The following is a 22,861-nucleotide window of genomic DNA, read 5'->3' on the forward strand; positions in this document are numbered from 1 at the left end:
CAGTCCCCAAATATGTTTGGCAGAGCTAGTAGAACCTGTGGCCTGCACTTTGGGAGATTTCCCAAAAATTCTGAGGTATTTAAAATAATGCAGTGTTCCTTTTTTAAAACCAGAAATAGGGTGAGCTGCAGGGTTGGGGCATTTGAGGAGGGTTTCCCTCAGATTCTCAAAACCCACCTCTTTCCAACACATGGAGATACCCTCATCAGTTCCAAAGTCAATGTGGTCTTCGTAAATAATGTTCTTGAGATCCTATGTTCCCCTTGCGCAGTATTTTTTTTATTAAACTCATGATTTTATCCCATTTTATGAGAGTGTCTGATCAATTCATAGATGTCTCCTGTTTCCTTCCATTTCTCCCCCGGAAGTAATGTACAAGGTGCTATTCTTCTTAAGAAGCTTACTTATTATAAGATATTGCTTGCGCAAAACCTTTCCACCCCAGCTTTTACATTTTCTACCTTCTACTTTTCCTAACATTTGAAACCTCTGAGACCTCTCACTTATACCATGCCACTGAATAATGACCTGCTGTTTTAGGGCAGTAGAGTACAGAAATCATTCTAAGAATGTCTTTGCTGTGTAAATCTCCCAATTGACTCAGTGGCTAAACTTGAACTCTCTAATCCATATTGAAACTGTTTAATATATAACCTGGAGCCTAAAAGAGACTTAAGGAAGACTACATGTATGGAGTACAAAATCAGCTTTAGGCTGTCTTCTCTTATAGCATTAACTAGAAATGGACACATGCTACTATTAAAGAGAACTCTTTTATTTAACCATTTGATTGTGTGTCGCATTCTTTCTTCTGGGTGGTGGATATTCATTCTATAATAGCTTCATCTTCAGCCTTTTGGAAAAATATTTCTGAGACAAGCTTTGTTGGCTCAGGTCACATTCATCCCAGTCTATTGCTCCCCAGATGCATAACTTTGCCTTCCTCATGGTTAAAATTCCTAAACCCTTAAGTTAAAGGCTGTACACAACAGAGTTTTAGACATTACTCATTTAAGACATATAATGAGCTGTCTATTGTGTGCAGTAGAAGACAGTTTGGAAAAAAATGAAGGTTGGATTTCTGGAAGTTTTAAACATTGTTTCCTAATTCAATTTTTTTTTGTGAAAAATATTTCAATTTTACACATAGGTTACAAAATGCTGTCAAGGAAGAAATGTGGGTGAAACTTCTGAAGTATTTTATTAGCATCCTTTTACCTTTCTAATGACAGCAGCCATGATGATGTGGCTTAAGGAACTCAAATCCAGGGTTAAAAGGAGTTTCTGAGCTGCAGAGGTGTCTCAAGTGTACATGGTGTTACTCAGGTACATAGGACCGATTTCACGTTTTGTGCTGGAATAGATGTGGCAAGAAGGAGACATAAAATTAATATTTAACATTGTTTTGTTTATGGGAATCAGTAAGACTGGGTTTGCCTTCAATCACTAGGGGGACCTACAGCTCCATAGCCCACCTTTCTGGTAACCTCCATTTACAGAGAGAGGTCTAGAGCAGGGGGACTTAAAAAAAGATTAGTTGTTTCTAGAAGGCAATATGAATAGTGTAAGGATCATTTTGAGTTATTTTTGTGGGTGTTGTGATGTTTCTGTTTATTTAATTTCTATATGTATATAATCATAGGTAGCATTGGTCTACTTCACATTTTTCTTGGTTGAGTATCCTTAGGTATCTTAATGAAAACTTGACTATATTTTTCGGTTTATGTTCTCGGTATTTTTGCTTTATTCTTTCACAAAAATTGTACTCAGTTTTCATTGTTGTGGTCATAAAGTAAGTACAGAAGTCATATTTTGTCTCTGTGTGTAATACATCTTCATAATCCTGCTGAGAATTCTGAGTTATATTTTTCGCATGGTAAATTCAGTTAGTAGCATGCCATCATAGAATGCTGGTTGCCAGCACCCAAAGAGCATGCAGGTGCTAGACCTAGGCACCCTACACATATCTAACTGATGGACACTTTTGTCTTCATGTCGGTCACCTAGCATTTGAAATTGGGGCTGTCTGTCACATTGACACAGTTGCCTTTTTATGATTCACTTTGCCATAGCTGAGCTGCCTTGTCTGGCCTCAGTGGATGAAGATGCACTTAATTCATATGTAACTTGGTGTGTTGAGGATAGTTGATATGGGGAGACTCCCCTTCACTGAGAAGAAGAGAAGAGGAGTACGGGTAGAAGGGGGGAGGATGATACCAGGAAAAGAGGAGGTACAGAGCTGCAAGCAGATTCTAAAGTGAAAAAATAAATGAAGTAATGAGAAAATGGCTGGTTTTTATGTAAGTGAAAGATTGTGTTGACATGATTTTATAGACACTCTTCAATTGTGGGTGACAGTATCTCTGAGCAAGTGGCTCTAGGCTGGATAAGAAAGCTAGCTGAGCATGAGACTATGAAGAAATAAGATCAAGGCAGGAAACAATATTTGCTATGTTTTTTTTTTTTTTTTTTTTTTTTTTTTTTTTTTTTTTTTTTTTTTTTTTTGCCTAAGTTTACTTGAAACTTGAGATTCTATCCTAGGATTCCAAATTGATGGAATCTGATCAGAGAGGACCAAACAAGGATGGAAGATGTACTCCCAATTCGTTCTGTCAACATATTTTACCAATGTTAATATTAAAATGCTTAATAGTATGTATGTATGTATTGTTGGAAGTTACATGCTTCTTTATGGTCTCATTTGTTACTATATGGTACATCATGCTGAAGTTCTGCCTTGTAAGACAACTTTCTACAGGTTCTATATAATGCCACAACAATGAGATTTATATCAAAAAAGCATGTTATATATGTATAATATGGCTGTTATGGCTGTGTTCTTAGACTATGACAGATATATGAAGATTTGATGATGGTTTGGGGGGTTTGTTTTGACCATTCTAATTTGATGGTCAATGTCATGTTGCCAGTTTTCCCTCTGGATATTTCAAAGAATGTATTACTATTATTCTCTTTTTTCACTTTTATTTATTATGTTTATTTCATGTCCCACATACACCCCCTCCCTATCCCCTCTCACTCCCACTGTTTCTCTCTCTCTGAGCGTATTAAATTTTTTAAAGAAATTAGTTTGTTTTTTGACTTACATCCAAAGGGTGATCCCTCCTTCCTTTGCTCTCAGTCCACCCTCACCCTTTTCCCTCCCCTCCCAGAAAAAATGAAGCGCTAGTCTCCCTGTATCACCCCATTGCAGCACATCAAGTCACATCAGGACTGAGCATATCCTCATCCACTAAGGCCAGTCTAGGCATGCCTGATGGGGAGAGGATCTAAAAGCAGGCAGTAGAGTTCATATTAGAAACAAGCCTCTCCACTTACCACCCAACCCACATGTACCAAGCCATCCATAGTACAGATAAGTTCAAGAGTCCCAGATCCAGAAAATGCATGCTCCTTAGTTGATGCCTCATTTTCTGTACCCCCCCCCACGGGTCTGGTTTACTTGTCTCTGTTAGTCTTCTTGTGGCTTACTATCCCTTCCAGGTTCTTCCATTTTTCCCCCAGTACTTCCATAAGACCCCCAGAGATCCACCCCATGCTTAGGTACAAGTTCCAGCATCTTTCCATTGGCTGCTGGGTGGAGCCTCTGAGATAACAGACATGTTTAGGCTCTTTTCTAGATGTTCAGCAAAGCAACATTTACAGTTTTGCTCGCTTTGTAGTGTAAGGTGGAACTCAGGTTGGCCCAATTATTGGTTGGACTTTCCCTCAGTCTTTGTTCTATCATTATCCATAAGCTTCTTATAGGCAAGGTAATTTTTGGATTGTGTGTTTTGTGGTTGAGTCGTTGTTCCCTCTCTCCACTAGTCCTGTCTGGCTAAGAGGTGGTAACGTCATTTTCCATGTCTCTTTTCCCCTATACCTCCGTTCAGAGTCTCAGCTAGAGTCACACCCAGGTCACACCCAGTTACACCCAGGTCCTCTCAGGAACCTTCCCTGTCAAATGACGCCAAAGAGAAACCACCTCAGTTTCCCTTCTTGTTCTCAGCCTTCTCACCTCCTCCTCCAATTCTCCCCACATCTGATACTCACATTTGTTTCCCTCCCCATTCCAACTTCTACCCTGTTCCTTCTCTTCATCCACTTCTGCTGTCTGTTTTGTTTTCTATTCTGAGTGACATCTGGCAACCTCCCATGTACCCTTCTTGTTACTTAGCTTCTTTGGGTGTGTGGATTGTAGTATGCTAATCCTGTACTATAAGTCTAATAGTCACTTATTAGCAATGTGTTTCTTCTGTGTCTGGGTTACCTCTCTCACATGATGATCTTTTCTAGTGCAATCCATTTGCCTGCAATTTCCATGATTTCTTATTTTTAATAACTGAGGAGTAGTCCAACTATAAATGTACTAGAAGTTCTTTATCCATTCTTCACTTTCTGGCTGTTATGAATAAAACAGCTATGAACATAGTAGAACAAATGTCCTTGTTCTATAATGGAACATCTTTTGGATGTATTCCCTGGAGTGGTATAGATGGGTATTGAGGTAGAACTATTTCCAATTTTCTTGAATGCAGCAGTTTGATTACCAGGGAAGTTGTACAAGTTTTCACTCCCATCAGCCCTGGAGGAAAGTTCCCTTTTCTCCACATCCTCAACAGAATGTGTTGTCACTTGAGTTTTTTATCTTAGCCATTTGCATGGTATAAGATGGAATCTTAGAATTGTTTTGATTTTACATTTGTCTGATGGCTAAGGACTTTGATCATTTCTTTAAGTGTTTCTCAGCCATTTGAGATTCCTTTGTTTGAATTTGCAGTTTATCTCTGAACCACATTTTTAAATTGGATTATTTGATTTGTTGATGTTTAATTTCTTATGTTCTTTGCATATTTGGGATATTACCTTTCTGTCTGATGTAGGGTTGTTGTGGATATTTTCTCAATCTGTTGACTGGTGTTTTGTTCTATTGATAGTGTCCTTTGACTTATAGAAGCTTTTCAGTTTCTTGAGATCCCGTTTATTAATTGTTGATCTCCGACCCTGTGCTGTTGTTCTCCTGTGTTAATGAGTTTACACTTTTCTACACCTTTTCTTCTAAATGATTTAGAGTTTCTGGTTTTATGTTAAGCTCTTTGATCCCTTGGACTTGAATTTCTGCGGGGTGATACAAAGGGTCTATTTTTATTTTTCTACATGCAGACATCTAGTTAAAGCACTGCCATTTGTTGAAGATAACTGTCTTTTTTTCCATTGTATGATTTTGACTTCTTTGTTGAAAGTAAAGTTCCAATAGGAGTGTGGTTTTATTTCTGTGTTCTTATTCCATTTGGACAGGGTTTTCTGCTATCAAGAGTATTTTATTTTTCCATTTGAAGTTAATGTTTGCTCTTTCAAGGTTGGAAAGAATTATGTTGGAATGTTGTTGGGAAATGGATTGAACCTGGAGACTCTATATTTTAAGAATGCTGTTTTCGAGAAAGGGGATAAAGGGAGCATTTGGGAGGGGAGAAGGATGTGCACTACAGGGGGGGATACAAAGTGAATAAATTGTAATTAATAAAATATTTTAAAAAGAATGCTGTTTTCTATGTTAATCCTATCTATCCATGAGTTTGGGAGATCTTTCCATCTTTTGATATTTTCTTCAGTTTCTTTCTTTAAAGACTTCAAATTCTATTCATAGAGGTCTTTCACTTCATGTTGTTTGTAGCTACTGTTCAGGGTGTTTTTTTTTTCCAAATTTCATTCTCAGCCCATTTTTCATTTGTATACAGAAGGACTAATGAAATTTTTAGTGAGTTGTGTTCCCAGCCATTTTGTGGAAAGTGTATAACAGCTGTAGGAATTTTCTGGTAAAATTTCTTTGGTCACCTATGTATACTAGTAAATCATCTGTGATGATACTTTGAATTTTTCCTTTCCAATTCATATCTCCTTGATAACCTTCAGTGGTCTTATTGCTTTACTAGGACTTAAGGAGCATATTGAAGAGATATGGAGAGGGGAGGCATCCTGTACCTCATATGAGTGGAATTTCTTTAAGTGTCTCTCCAAATAATTTGATGTTAGCTCTCACCTTGCTTTTTACTGCCTTTATTATGTTAAGTATGTGCCTGATTCCTTATATGCCTGATTTCTCCAAGTCTTTTAACATGAAGGGGTGTTAGATTTTGTCAAAGGCATTTTCTCATCTAATGAGATGATCATGTGATCTTGATCTTTCACTTTGTTTATATGGTAGATTACATTGATGTATTTTCATATGTTGAACCATCCCTGTATCCCTGAGATGAAGCCAATTTTTTTTTGTTTATATCTTTGATGTGTGCTTGGATATGTTTTGCGAGTATTTTATTGAATATATTTGTGTCTCAGACAGCTAATAGCTGTCACGTGGGTGCTAAGAATTTAGCTGGAAGAACAGACAGTGTTCTTAACCACTGAACTATACCTCCATCCCCTATGTTGCTTATTTATGATCAACATTTAAATTGCTAATATTTTCATTTCTCCTTTTGTAATTGCTCAAACATACATTTCATTTAAAAAATATCACATTAATATTAGAGTTTAAAATGAGTTTAAAACTTCAGGTTTCTAGACACATATGCAAAACTGGAGTGGATGTATAACTCTTTGTAGAAACTTGAGAAAGATCTTTAAGTTTTTTATCTTGTTTGTTTGATTAATTTTTGTGTATTATTCAGGATCTGATTATGTACCCCTGAGTGTCCTGGAACTTATTGCATAGAGCAGGCTACCATCCATCTCTATGAGATACACCAGCCTTTGTTTCCTGAGTGATTTTGGAATTAAAGTCACCAGATAATACACCCAGCCTGCCCATTCTTATAAGAGTCAGGAATTGTTTATACTATTTCTCTCATCTGGGCTCAGTACTGTTGATCTGTTTATTGTAAATGAAGGATACATTTCCAGTATTCTAAGCATCATGCTTTCTTTTATACATGTGTGTGGTTATTTTAGACTGCATTGACCTGCAATGATGTGCATATGAACTTCACTCAAGAAGAGTGGGCTTTGCTGGATCCTTCCCAGAGGAATCTCTACAAAGATGTAATGCTGGAGACCTACTGGAACCTTACTGCTATAGGTAGGACAGTGAATTTTCTTTACTTTTTAAAATGTGGGGAAAAATCTTTATTCATTATTGATGTGTTTCTGTAATTTCTCTTGAAGATATGGAAGAATGAGATGAATGGTTCTTTGATTGACCATAGATCATGATTTTAATTTTGTCATATTTCCAATAATAAAGCATACCTTTTTTGTTACTATGTTTTAGGCTACAGTTGGGAAGGTCATAATATGGAAGAGTATTGTCAACCTTATAGAAGACATGCAAGGTAATTTTCATGTGTAAGCTTATATGAATATGGTTCTGAGAAAGTTTTAATATGTTCTGGAAGTTGGAAAGAGAATGGACAGTATAAATGAACTGCTTTAAGTGTATTTATTGATGATGACTAACTTGTTAATAAACCATGTACCTCCATGTTAGGTATTTGATGTGTTTTTGCAGGGCATCCTCTAAGAAAGAATGCAAGGAAAACATACCTTACACAAGGTCAATTTTTAACTCATAGCCTCATTACTGTAATAAGGTAGAACTGCAATTTGTTTAGTCTCCTACAACTCAGATATTGCCAAATGTATTCAAAGTAAAGAGTGATGAAAGTATATCCAAAACATTATACTAATCAAGTAGCCCATAGTAAAACTAGGTTACTAATATACTTGTAGTAATGTTGCTAAGTTTGTGGAAAAACCATAATCTCTATAGCACATGTCTGTGATGAAAAAAATCAAATGTCTGAATGCATCATGAAACCATGTCATTTATTATTCTTTTAATAGTTATATATCACAATGAGTACAAGTCATGTTAGTATATGTATATTGAAATAAACAATGTACCATCCATAACAACTAAAAGGTATAGTAGTCCCCATTTTGAGTAGATGTTTAAAAATTGATACCTGTTATGGATTATATGCCCTAATTAGAGCTGTCAGCACTACAAATAATGACACAGAGGCTTTTTAATATTTTAAAGCTTAGGCAATTTTCCTGGGCATATTCTGAACCATTTTTTCCCTAACACAAATAAACCTAGCACACTGTCCTGATGCATGGCCAGCTCTACTTCTCTGTTCATATTCATGTCCTTCTGTTAACATCACTGGCCTGTGGTAAATCGCCTGTCATTTGCTTTCTTCCCAGCAACCCTCTCTCACTCAGAAGTTCTGCACTCCATTTTGTGCCCTGCTATCAGTTGTTAGCTCTTTATTATTCCCAATAGATAAGTGATGAAAGACAAATGTTTACAAAATATAGGACAGGTGATGGGCCACAGAACTAACAATACTATGATCTCATTAGCATGTATTTCTCTGCTGACTTAGCAGTTGGCATTCACACACTTTCACAAAGTATTATGCACCAACATCAATGAACTTGTTATTCATCTTCATTAGGAATTCTCACAAAATCACACTACAGAAAATATAAGTTTTAGGAATATACAAATTACTCTGTGTGTTAGTTTTCTTTGCATATTTAGTATGGCGCACAGTATAGGGAAATTTATGAATCCTGTCAGTGTGTTAAAGGTCTGAGGTCTTGCAGTTTTCTACAAATCTGTGGTGAAACATTATATAGAAGAAAGTATAATATAAATGTGAGACAGGTAACAAATATTTTTACTACCACAGGTATTTTGAAATATGCAAAACAACCCCCTAGATAAGATCACCATGAATGTAAAAATAATGATGAAAACTCAAGATGTAATTATTCTTTACCTTCACACCGAATTGAAAAATTAAGTCACATAGACAATAACATTCTTTAGTGTAATGAATGTGGTAAAGCTTTCATATGTCCTGATTATCTTTGCAGGTATGAAAACAGTCATAGTGGAGACAAACCCCCTGAAGATACTCAATATGACGAAGTCTTTGCACATCACAGGTGTCCCTACACATATAAAAGTGCGCATACTGGTGAGGATCACTATAAATGTAACGAACATGATAACTCCTTTGCAAATAACAGTCATGTCCTAAGACGTAAAAGGACACATATAGTAGAGAAAACTCATGAATGTAACCAACGTGGTAAAGCCTTTGCATGTAACAGTAGTCTCAAAGTACATAAAGGAATTCACACTGGAGAGAAAACATATGAATGTAACCAATGTGGAAAAGCGTTTGCATCTAAGAGTGATTTCCTAAGACATAAAAGAACACACACTGGAGAGAAACCTTATGAATGTAATCAGTGTGGTAAAGCCTTTGCATGTAACAGTAGTCTCCAAATACATAAAAGAACTCACACTGGAGAGAAACCTTATTAATGTAATCAGTGTGGTAAAGCCTTTGCATGTAACAGTAATCTCCTAATACATAAAAGAATTCACACTGGAGAGAAACCTTATGGAAGTAACCAATGTGGTAAAGCCTTTGCACGTAACAGTGATCTCCTAATACATAAAAGAACTCACACTGGAGAGAAACCTTATGAATGTAACCAATGTGGTAAAGCCTTTGCACAGAGAAGTACTCTTCTAATACATAAAAGAACTCACACTAAAGAGAAACCTTATGAATGTAACCATTGTGGTAAATCCTTTGCATGTAACAGTAGTCTCCAAATACATAAAAGAACTCACACTGGAGAGAAACCTTATGAATGTAATCAGTGTGGTAAAGCTTTTGCACGTATCAGCATTCTCCAAAGACATAAAAGAACTCACACTGGAGAGAAACCTTATGAATGTAATCAGTGTGGTAAAGCCTTTTCCTGTAATAGTATTCTCCTGCTACATAAAAGAACTCACACTGGAGAGAAACCTTATGAATGTAACCATTGTGGTAAAGCATTTACACATAAGGGTAATCTCCTAAAACATAAGAGAATGCACACTGGAGAGAAACCTTATGAATGCAACCAGTGTGGTAAAGCCTTTGCACAGAACAGTCATCTGGTAGCACATGAAAGAACTCACACTGGAGAGAAATCTTTTGAATGTACCCAATGTGATAAAGTCTATGCATTTCCCGAATCGTCTCTAAAGACAAAATGAACACATCCTGGAGAACAACCTTATGAATATAAGCAGTGTGGATTCACCTTTGTACAACACAGTCATTTCTTAATACATAAAAATCCATGTTGCAGAAAATCCTTATGAATATTGTCAATGTCCTAAAGTCTTTTCATGTAAGAGTCATCTTGAACAAGAACACTTTCTGGAGTGAAACCTTATGAATGTAACCAATGTGTCAAAACCTTTGTATGCCATAATAATCTGCATGCACATAGAAGAATGCACACTGGAAACTTTATGAATGTAACCAATGTGATAAAGTATTTTGACAGGATAGTAATTTCCTATAACATGAAGACATACTGGAGAGAAACCTTATGAATGTAACCAATGTGGAAAAATTTGCTCCTCACAATCATCCTCAAAGTCATGGAAGCATTCATATTGGACAGAAAGACTATGAATGTATTTAAGGTGGTTAAGCTGTTCCACATTTGTATAACCATCATCATGAAAGAATTAGAACTGGAGAGAAACTTTATAAATGTTTCAAAATGTGAGCCCTTTGCATATGTCTATCGTCTTCATCATAAAAGTTTCATACTGGAGAGAAATTCTGAGTACATAAGCAACATGGTAAGGCCTTTATGTTTTTCGATCCACAGAATCCAATACAACTGAAACACATGTTCAAAGCAAATGACAAAAATTTATTGTCACCCAGTCACTACTGGTTGGTTAGTGGTACATAACATTCTTGGGAACTGAACTGTGATACCTATCCACCCACTAAGCCAGAAAGTTACAGAGGTTCTGAGTTAAAAATCATAAACATCTCTGACATTTTACAAGTAAGTTATTTCCATCAGTCATGGTTAAGGATATGGGATTTGTTTATGGCATTGAGGAATTCACCTGATGCAAAAGTGTAGATTTTACAGTCCAAACAGTCATATCCATTTGTTCTTTTGTGGTTAGGAAAAGGTATTATGTTTTAGGGAAGAGAAAATGTGGTTTGGGACAGTCACTATGTTTGGCGAAGTGAATATATGGTATGGAACAGTCGTGTTTTGGGAAACAAAAGATGAATGATGAAAGCTTGTCAGCTATTGGGAAGTCTGCAGCTTTCCTAGGAATGATGAACTTAAATTTGGGTTCACCCTAAATTTCATTGGGAACTGTTATCTAAAAAGCAATACATAGAGAAAAATTTTTTAGCAAATTCACACCTACAAATTACTTTTGCATGTTTTGCATGTCAAAGTCAACTTCAAGTCTATAAAAGAGTAGATAGTAGCGAGAAACCTTGCACATGTAATCAATGTGATAAAGCCTTTTCTTAATGCATTTATTTCCACGTACTTAGAAGAACACATACCTCAGTGAGACCCTCTGAATATGCAATGTGGTAAATCCTTTTCATGGATTTGTCTTTGAAATCATGAGAAAAAGTCATGCTAAAAAGAAACTCCATGAATGTAGTCAGTACAGTAAACTTTTGTACTTCGTATTACCATTATAGAAGAGTAAAGACTTTAGTGTGTGAGCAAGCTCTTAAAGCCTTTGCATATCACAGGAGTCATTGAGAACCTGAAAGAATTCATTCTCAAGAAAACCTAACAGGATAAAAGATTTGTTGAGGTCTTTAACAAGTCAACTTGCATTCAGTTACAGGAGATTTGGGAGGAAAATTGTAACAAGTGTCAACAATGTATTCATGCATTATGACATCCATCTTAATTTTGTTTCCAATTACAAGCTGATATGGACAAAAGGCCTAGGAATTTAAACCACTAGGTAAACCTTTTAGATTTTAAAATTCTCTTCAGTTACCTGAAGTAAATCGTCCAGTTATAAATTTTACATATGTGTATTATTGCCCTTTCTGTGACAAAACACAATGTCAAAGGCAACCTCCAAATGTCTTTAATTTGCCTTAAGGTTCCGGAGGGATATGGGATCACTATGAAATGGGCATCACAAGTATCATATATGGCAGATAAAGTAGGAAGCTTGGAGTTCACATCCTCAACCTGCTGCATGAAGCAGAGTGTGAACTACAGATGAATACAGTTGAATACTATCATGCCCTTCCCAAGTAAGATACAGCCTCCAAGAGTACTGTATTTCCTAAACATTCACAAATGATACCACCAACTTAGAAGGATTCATTTCTCTCACTTCACCCTACACATTTGATTTCACTTACATGAAGGAATTTTTGACGAAGAAAAATTCTGTGCATAAGACTGTAGTTGCCTCAACCCCTGAGTTACAGGAATGCATGCTTACACAAGTAAAACATTCTTGAGTAAACATATATTTGGTTAAGAATTTATTTTAATTTCCATCATTATCTCAGTGTGTCTTTGTGTGTTTATATGCCTGTCCATTTTGGTTTCCATTTGATCTTCTTGTAACAGGAATTACAGAAAGTTGTCAAAAACCTGACCTAGGTCCTGGGAATGAACTTGTCTTAACTTCACATCTATGTCTCTAGTACTGTAACTATGTTAAATCTTTATATATCATCTTGATGTCAAGAAGTAGAAAAGAATTCCTAGAAGAGAGCAAACCTATTTTTATATAAGATGTGATGACTTTGGACATAATAAATATATTCTATTTCAAGAAAAGAAACTCCTTTAAATGTTTTTCTCATAGTCTTGGAGGAAGTAAATGATTTACAATATTCACTTAAATGTAATGGAGGAGATCACCAGCTGTGGTTGTGGTCATTATTTTGAAACACTGGAGTAGGTATTGAAGTATGCTGTATGTGCAGCAAATCTACTCATAGAAGTTTATTAGGTTGTTCTGATATTCTTTCTGTGGTGGCTTTCATGTTCTAATGCATTTCCACTTGGTGAAAGTTATTTTTCTGCTGCAATGTATAGAATGGGATCTCCATCATCTATGTGGCCCATTGCTTATTTATATCAGGCAGTCTGTGGTCATAGTTTTCAAGGAAGGGTCTCTGAGAAAGCGTGGTACTTTTTCTATGTTTTTACAAATTCCATTAAGACGTTTGTTTTCAGTCTTGTTTGGTTGTCAGTAATTAGTTACTATTAAGATGCTCAATGGTAAGTGTTTATATATATATATATATATATATTGTTTGAAGTTCCATGCTTCTTCATGTTCACATATTTACTATATGTCACATCATCTTGGAGAACTGACTTCTAAGAGTTATCTTGAGGTGTTAGATAATGTAAAAGCAATGAGATGTATTTCAAAAAAGCATGTTGTGTGTGTGTAATGTAAATATGGGATCTTAGGCCATGGCAGATATATGAAGTGTGTGTGACACTTTGTGGGGTTTGTCATTGTTATATGTTGTTCAAGGTTATGTTGCCAGTTTTACATACCACAGTCATTCCCCCACCGAGTTCATTGATACTCAAATAAACTTAGTTGAAACAGTACATCAGTATAATATTGTCTTCTATTCAGATTATAAACAAATTGTCATCTGAGGATGGAGGAAAAATGATGTGATTTGAATAATAAATGCTATTAGCAAATGAAAATAATTTACTGTTTTTTGTTTTGAAATGGGTTAGTTCATTCTTAGGAGTAAAGACTTGTTCATAACACTTTCTCAGAACTACAAGTGAATGTCAGAGAATTGTCTCAGTGGGTAAAGTTGTTTGTTGCTAACCTTGATTTGAGCTCAAACTTTGAGTAGCCTATATCACTCCTACAAATGTTTTTAACGTTTGTAAAATTGTGCTGTGTATATGCAAACTCACACACTAGCACATACACAAATATTTTTTCAACCTAAATAAAGGCCATTGTGGTCACTGGCTAAAAGACTCTTTGAGTTCCATGCTGAGAACTCACATATGGGATGCAGATAATAAATAGCAACAAGTTGTCCTCTCACTGGCACATATACACACACCATAGCATAGGTATGTACACAGAAACACACTCAAACAAGTTTAAATGGATAATATTAACAAAGCAAAGAACCCACTTATTGATGACAAATGATTTTCAGGTGTAAATAATTGTAGCATTTGAAGATTTACTACTGTTCATTAAAAGAAAAATGTTTCCTTTGTACATCTTATTTTATCATTTCGTTCCTTGATTGAAGGATAGGTCATTTTAAAAACATGTCTCCATTTGGATCAGAAGTGCATCCCTGTCAGCCTAGACCTGGGAGTCTATGGTAGGCTAATTCCTCTGAGATTATGGTCAGCTTGGTCCACAGAGTGAGTTGTCTGCTTGTTTGTTTGTTTTACAGACAGAATTTCCTTGTGTAGCCTTGGCTGTCCTGTTCTCAATTTGTAGACCGGGTTGGCCACAAATTTGGGCTTCATCCTTCCTGAGTGCTGTTATTCTAGGTGTGTGCCACCATGCCCAAATCCACAGATTAAGTTCTAAAGCATCCATTGTTATGTGGAAGCATTATGTATCAAAACGATTCCAAAAATATACAGTATATTGCATTGCATTTTCCCCTCAAGGATACTGGCCCCAGTGCTGACAGATGTATATTTGAATTGAAGTTTTGTGAATTGGTGCTCTCTGTCCTTTGTATAAATGGGAAATGTAGCATTAAAACATCAACCTGATAGATCAGAAATCATGATTACTAGAAGGCATTGCCTACTGAGCAATCTACTTTAGTAGAGTCATTTACTTAATTGTCAGGTAGGAAATTGTGGTCCAAAATAAAAGTTCCAAAGGCATTTCTGTCCATCATTCTTTGAAATTACATATATTTCAGCATGACTTTGTGCAAAGAGTGCCCTTAAAGCTCTGATTTTACATTGTGATTACATTCAGAGTAGGATTTAATTTAGCATAGATATTATTTAGCATGGCTCAGAGTAGGTGAACCCACATTTGGCCATATCCATATTCCCTAAGTGAAATCACAGTGCTTGCTTTGTTGAAGAAAACCATTGCTTTGGAAAGGCCTCACATGCTCTTATTGCCTGCCCCAGCAAAAACCTCTTTCTTGGTTTTTCTGCATTGCCTAGTGTGATGGCTAGTCTAGGCAGTCATTTTGACTATATCTGGACATATGGCAAACACAAAGAGTTGGGTACTGTGGGGAATTTTTCATACTCATAGCTTTTAAAGTGGAAAAAACCCTTCTTTAATCTCATCCACAGCTAGTGTCTAGTCTGATTATATTCTATCTATGTAAAGGACATTGAAAGTATTAGCTTTTTCTCTTTTTCTGCTTGCCCTACCTCTGGCTACCAAGTTCATTTTTTTTTACTCTCATTAGAGCCTACTCCTTTGAATTCTGTTATACACTGAAGACCATCTGAGATATTCAGCTACCTGCACTGAATAACTATTTGCTTCTTCAGCTTTCGATTGATAGTCAGCCATTGTTTGGACTAGTTGGACCACAGCTTGTGAATAAACTTTCTATATACATAGAGATTTAGTCTATGAGTTCTGTTCATCTATGGAACCTTGAATGATATATATATATATATATATATATATATATATATATATATATATATTATATATCAATGTTTCTTTTTCCCTTCCTCACTGAGGAAGATGTGCAGGCTAACAATAATGCACTTCAGTGTTTATCATAACTTTCTTGCTCTTCTGTTAGCTTTGTCTCATGCCTAACATTTAAAAAGTAGCTGCAGTTTACTTGAACACAACATAAAGAAAAAAAACTCAAACCCTTGTTTCCTAAACTCTCTTTCTGTAATTGTGGGACAGACTGATAACTCCACTTCAATTTCATTATACTAGTTATCCACCTTGATACCAGTAAGAAGAAGGGGAAGTATTCATTGGTGCTATTACTTGCTGAGTTTGGTATCACTACAAACAAAGCGAAGGAGCAGGCAGCTGAACAGAGCAAGCTGAAGTGGTTAGTCCTCCCTAGACTGGATGGGAAGACAGACAGGAAGGCAGGAGGACAAGGACAAATGCTGCTGTGAATCTCTGCATACCTGGAAAAGTTTTGTCCTTGGATAAGAAGCCTGAACCAGGAACCAATATGCTATGTACCTTAAGCAAATTCTAACCCTAACAGAGATGTTGATATCACTCAAGATTAAATGGCCAATCAGGGCGTCCATGCAGAAGAGAAGGCAGGTCCTTCTAGATGCAGCACTCTAGGTTCTGCTCTGTTTCTGAGCAAGCTTGAAGGCCCCAGTGTTCTGAGATTTGAGAGTGGACATTGGATCTTTTGAGGAAAGCTCAAGGAAGTTCTGAAGGCCCATAATGGTGATTGGAGTGTCATTGTTCATAAATGGGAGGTGCAGGATGATGAGCATCACTAAGTAAAGTGCTGGGTCCTCCCTGGGCTGGATGGGAAGACAGGAAGGCTTTGAGATAAGGCACCAAGTGTTATTGAATTACAAATCTCTGCATACCTAGAAAAGTTTTGTCCATGTATAGGAGACCTGAATCAGGAACCAACAGGCTAGGTACCTTCAGCACATTCTACCCCTAACAAAGGTGTTCATGTCACTCAAGACAAACTAGCCAACCAGGGCCTTCAGGTAGACTTACCTGTCAGGCCAGGAGGCAGGTTCTTCAGGGAGTTATGCTGGAGGTTTTGCTCTGTTGCTGATCAGGTTTGAATGATTCCATATGAAGTGCTCTGAGCACTGCTGCTAGGTGTTGTGAGGGAAGTTCAAGCAAATTCCAAAGTACCAACATGGTGAGTGGTGTGTCACTGCCCATAAATGGAAGGAGTAGGCCACTGAGCAGGGCTGATTGAAATGATGGGCCCTGCCTGGTGGGATAGGTGGAAAGATAGATGGAAGACAGGCACATGTGTTACTGAAATGCACATCTCTGTAGGTCTGGATAAGGCATGGGCCTGAATGGCTAACCTGGGATTGGGACTATTATACTGTGTACCTTCATCAGGCACTAATCCTACGGGAAGGGCTCCTGTCACTCAAGACACTGGCCAATCAGTGTCTCCAGGGAGACTTGCCTGTCAAGCTAGAAGGCAGGTTTCATTTACTGTGCATTAATTTTAAATTGATGACTACTGTTTTTATTAATTGTTGTTAATGTTTGACTTTGATTAAAGGTGGGCTGCAGGGGTTCTCAGCTATGAGGTAGGAATATCAACACTGGACTTTGAATGTGTAATTGAATGTGGAAATGAATGTGCCTTTTAAGAGGAACAAGAAGAGCTCCTGGAGATTGGAAAATTATACAGAAATAGAAATTTCTCAGATGAGGGCCCTGTTTGCCCCTAGCTGGAAAGGCCTCAGCTGTCTGAGTCATTTGATCTCTGATTCCCAAGTAGAAGACCTACTCGCTGCTAATGTTCTGAGGTCCAGCTGGGTTGTCCAAGTTAATAGGAGACTCTGTCAAGGCCTAGTAATCAGGAACATCAGTAGAAGATAGTATTCAAGTTCTTTCCTAGATTCTCCCCTGATGTAGCTATTGGACACTCTGAGGGAGGCTACAAACCATACAATGGTATGTGTGTGAAGTGTGTTTTCCCTGGGCCAGGATAAACAAGTCTGCTGAGCTATGTATAAGAGTCTACTGGGAATGACATGGACCTGGGTCAGACTGTGGTTCTATTGGTCTATTGGGTGACATGGGCAGAAGCCCTTGTCATCTGACCCTTCCCATGTGTGGTTTCCCAGGAACAGGGAAGCTCTTTAGCCCTGGCAGTGGAAAGGTATCGTTGTTATACTAGTACTGTCAGTGTGCACAAACAGTTATTGCTTCTGGTGTGCTATTGGATGACTGATTAGAAAACAAAAAGTCTTGTTCCTAGAAGTTCTGAACCTTGCCTTCTACATCCAATTTTATGTGACAAACTCTATACATAGTTTTGAAACTAGTAGACGTGACATGATTAGGATCATGTTTCAGCAATACTTGATTAGAATCTTTAGAATCTTTATTGGCTTTCTAGTAACACCAGTTTCAATGGCACAATGCAGGGAAATTCAATTTAAGGATACTAAAGCAATTTCTGAGATGCAGAGGTTTCTCAGGTGTGGATGGTGTTAGGTAGGTTGGATATGGCAGATTCCACATCCTGTGACACAGTCCCTGTGGGAGGAAGTAGATGTTAAATAATTTTTCATCCTTGTTATGTATATGGGATTCAATAGGGCTGGATTTGCTTGAATACACAATTGGGGGTGAAGGGCTGCAGAGCCATAGCCCACCTTTTGATAAACATTATTTCCCACAGAGACTGCTTGAGTATGGGGCCTCTCTGTTTGGAAGAGAGATCAGTAGTAGCTGAAGGGTTAGAAATACAACAGTATTAAGGTATCACTTGCAGTTGTTTCTGTAGGAGCTGTGAAGTCTGTTTCATGTATTTTTTTGCACATAGAATGAAAACTTACAGGTCAAATTCACATTTTTCTTTCCATAGTTCCCTTAGATCATTTGGTTAGAACGTGAATATATTTTAGGCATGCATTTTTGGCTGTATCTTACCATCCCCTCATTCTTTCAGAAATACTGTACATATTCTTGATTGTTTTAGCTTTGTGCTAAGTACAGAAGTCACATTGTCCCAATTTGTGTACAATTTCTTTGTAATCCTTTTGAGAATTCTTAGGTTTTTTTTTTTTTTTAACATGACACATAGCTTTGGGATCTTATACATTTGTAGAAATTTCCTCTTATACATTTGTAGAAATTTTCTTTGGATTGCATTGAACTTATGCTGCAAATTGAATATAGCCAACAGTTTTTAATACATCATTTCAGTTGTGCTATTTACAGTAGTATAAAGGGGTGAAATACCATTTGTTTTTCAAAGGACACTAAGTGTGTAAATCTGAAAACTGATATGAAAGAATGTATAAAGCCATAAAAGGAGGAGAAGGCAGCAGCTCTTGAAGCCTCAGGTGGGGCTGCTCCTAACTGACTTATCCATTTGGAGCTAGTGAGTGAGCTCCAGAACCATCTCTGAATGAATAAACTAGTCATTCCCCTGATGCAGGGAGCTATACATGGTCTGGCATGGTGAGCCAGGGACCAAAGCCAGGTATCTGTCCACTCAGCATAAGTTCAGAGTTTATTTGAGAAAAGTTGTTTTGTTTAGCTCAGAATTGAAGTCTGTGAACCCCTTGAGACAGGAGTCCATGGGACCCTCTCCTGCACACTACTGTAACTGTCATAATTCCATTTTGCCTCTGTAACTGTCACAAAGGGCATCTCCATCCCCTATGTAGGACCCATCCCAGATTATGCTAAGTTTAAGTGAAAACTCTAAACAAAAATTCACTAATATTTGAGCAGGAAAGCCCATCAATTCCTAAATTAACCCCCCCACACACATAAATTATCCCTGAGTTGGAGATCAGACCAATCTCTGAACAACAAAAAACAAAAACAAACAAACAAAAAAAACCCCAGGAAATCCTGAACTCCCCAAAGCTCAGAACTTGAAATCCTACCAATCCTCACTCTGAAAATCTCTGCCCTAGAAAGCTCTACCCCATAACAAATCTCCTATGAAGACTGTCTGCTCGCTTCTCTGCTGCCATCTCCAGGGAGAAGAGGCAGCCACTCCTGGATTTCTTCTTCCACTCGCTGGATCCTCCAATATAAATCCTTTTTTTTTTTTTTGAGGTTTACTGGATGCTCTGACTCTTAGTGGAAAGAGCCAAGAAGCACAGCAGAGAAGAGGCAAAGGATTAGAGCTGAAGATCCTGATGTACTTCCTCAGTTCAATTGGGGATACCCTTCCATGGAAGCTGTAGCACTTAATGCTGTAGAGACCTCCTCTCAGAGTTGTGTGGTTCTTGGGCTCTCATGTCTCAGGATTCCATTCTATGGGGACCCTGTCCCACCTCAGAGCTGTTTTTTCCTGTGTTCCCAAGTCCCAGGACAGCTTCCCATTTGAGCTGGCAGGCCAACAGATTAGTTTTTGTCTGGAGGAATGGTCCATTGGTGAGAGTTGCCTGTCAGGCTAGGAGGCAGTTCTTCAGCTAGTTATGCTGGAGGTTCTTCTCTGTAGCTGATCATGCTTGAATGATTCGGTGTGAGGTGCTCTGAGCACTGCTGCTAGGTTTTGTGAGGGAAACTCAAGCAAGTTCCAAATCCCAAAATGATGAGTGGAGGGTCACTGCCCATAAATGGGAAGAACAGGCTGCTGAGCAGAGCTAGCTGGAGTGGTGGGTCCCGCCTGAGGAAAGGTCGGAAGACAGATGGAAGACAGGCACAAGTGCTACTGAAATGCAAGTCTCTGCAGGTGTGGAAAAGGCACAGCCCTGGGCTGGAAATCTGGGCCTGGTAGTATTATGCTGTGTCCCTCAGCAAAGTCTCCCCCTAATAGAGGTGCTCATGTCACTCAAGACTCACTGGCCAATCAGGGAGTCTAGTCTAAAGAGAAGGCGGGTCCTTCTGGGTGCCCTGCTCTAGGTTCTGCTCTGTTTCTGAGCAAGCTTGAACATCTGCCTGTGATGAGATGTGAGAGCTGCTGCTGAATGTTGTGAGGGAAGCTCACTCAAGCCCCAAATTCCCAAAATGGTGAGTGGAAGGTCATTGCCCACAAATGGGAGTAGCAGGCTGCTGAGCACAGCTCGATAGAGTGGTGGGTCCTGAAGCTGGATGGAAATACAGATTTGTACACTGTTGGAGGACAGTCAGTCACAAGGGCTACTGAAATACAAATGTGTGCAGATCTTGAAAAGGCATGGCCCTGAACAGGAAGCCTGGTACTGGTAGTGTTATGCTTTTTTCCCTTCTGCACACTCTAACCCTAAGTGAGGGGCTCATGTCACTCAAGACACACTGGCCAATCAGGGCCTGCCTGGATAAGAGGAGGTGTGTTCTTCCAGGTACCAAGGTACAGTTGTTACTATTTAGGCAGCTTGCTTCTGGGTTGCCTAGCATCCCTGATGTCATCATATGTCATCTGCCAGGTAGCCACACCTGACAGGCATCGTTAAGTTTCTCCTCAAAAGGATCAACCTGCCACTTTGTCTCTCTCTTGCCCTCTTGTCTCTTATCATCTCCCTTTTCTCTGTTGGGGCACACTACTCTCCTCTCCCTATTATGTCTTAATCTCCCCTTCTCACTCTCTCCATTTCCATCTAATAAACCTCTTTCATATAAAATCTGCTGTGTGCATCATCATTTCATTGGTCCTGACATCTGGGCTTTTTGTCAGGAAGGACTGTCCTGGTAGCACCCGGTCTAGTCATTAAAGGACCCCTTTAATCTCACCAAGAGGCCTGCAATATTTTTTCCTGTTCTATCTATCCCTAACCACAATTTAAAACCTACACTTTCTCTCAGCTGCCCTTACTGCACACGCCTGTACCTCTGCTCAAGGCTGCTCAGACTCAGCATCCTGTCAGATGCTCTGACCACCAAGCACCAGGGAGGAAGCTAACTCAGGATGCACCAAAACCAGTTTGAGGAAACTGCTCACACCATACGCTGAAACTGCCACTTCAGACGCAGACACAGCCTGCTTCTAAGCTATTGCTGTTAGGTAAGCAATTGCTGGGGACCCTGTGCACACAGAGATGGCTTTAAATTGCACTGCTGCCTCAGGCCCCATGGGAGAGATTTTAAATTTCCTGCTGAATGCCTGCCCTGAGAGGCTGTCTTGCAGAGGAGGGTTTTCAGTTGTGCAGACTTCCAATCAGCTGTGCCACATGCAGGCAGATTTTCAAACCAGGGCATTACAGCCTTCCCACCAGAAAGCACCTGGCCTCTCTGTGTTGCCACAGTTGCACACCACACATGCCAAGCTGCCATGTTGATTTTAAAATAGAGAAGCCACACCATGTACTTGCTCCACCCTCATTCCTGCAAAACTCCATACAGCACATTATAAACACTGGCTCTCAATATTTCTGACTTCAAAGGTACTACTTCCAAGCTTTTAAAAATCTTTTCTTCCTGATTTCTGTACAGTATGCTCTTAATATATAAATATATTTAAATGCTATAAATTCTTATGTACTTATTTTTATAATTTTCTCTGTGCTTACATACATAAGATTCCCTTAATCATAACTAACTCTGTTTATTTTATCTCCTTTTAGACTAGGACAACAACAAGCCTCATTTTAAATTGGTATCTATTAAAATTCAGTTATGTTTTACAATATATATGATTCAGCCCTGGTTCAAAATAACTTTTATAATGCTAAAATTGCAAAGTTAAAAAAGTCTTCAAATTAAGCTAATTTAAAATGTATGTCTAACTGCCTATGTCTTTATCAATTCCTAAATTAATAAATGCTGTGTCTCCTGCTATGAACTGCCTGTGATCCAGATTCACCATTAGGCTTTCTGGCTAACAGGTTTGCTATACTAAATTCAAATGTAAATTTAAAATCGTTTTATACTGTTCTGCTCTATTGTTTGTTTTAAAACTCATAACTCAAGGGTTACTATGTACCATTAGTAATAATACTTTAATAATTGTTATAATAAATTAGGATCTATTAATTTTAGAGGCATTTATTTATGTTAAAACTTGATCATTGTGCTATATCTTCACTATCAAAAGGTTAAAATATGCTTGATCTTCTTTTCTTAAAAAATGGTATCATTATTAATGTGTTCTATAGCCTTAGACTTTTATAAGCTATAAACTTTTTATATATTATATACTAAATCATACAATAAAATTTCTGTGTTGTCACTTGAATGGACTATATTAATGACTTTTAAGGCTCCAACTTAACAGGAACAAAACCTAAAGTCCTAATATTTGATGGTTAACAAATGCTAGTTAATAGTCAGTCATCTCATAGCTGATCAAGTCCTCTAACAAATCCAGAAATATATTTATAGTCCTACAGATGCAAACATGGTCTCACTGCCTTCTTTAATAAACAGCTGAGAATGGTCCTTAGGTCA

The 22,861-nt window shown here is 37.9% G+C and overlaps 1 protein-coding gene across 1 annotated transcript in view; it reads left to right on the top strand.

Annotated features, from left to right (window-relative positions):
• Positions 1–9,586: 9,586 nt before the first annotated feature.
• LOC132651052 (zinc finger protein 120-like) overlaps positions 9,587–22,861 on the top strand; it is a gene marked incomplete at its 5' end in the record, with an annotated part of 65,336 nt that continues 52,061 nt past the window's right edge. The window contains one exon of the mRNA XM_060376362.1: positions 9,587–9,830. Within this exon, the coding sequence (XP_060232345.1) occupies positions 9,587–9,830 (244 nt within the window). The remainder of the gene's footprint in view (positions 9,831–22,861) is intronic.

The sequence above is a fragment of the Meriones unguiculatus genome (genome assembly GCF_030254825.1).
Source record: "Meriones unguiculatus strain TT.TT164.6M chromosome 13 unlocalized genomic scaffold, Bangor_MerUng_6.1 Chr13_unordered_Scaffold_39, whole genome shotgun sequence".
NCBI classification, from domain to species: domain Eukaryota; kingdom Metazoa; phylum Chordata; class Mammalia; order Rodentia; family Muridae; genus Meriones; species Meriones unguiculatus.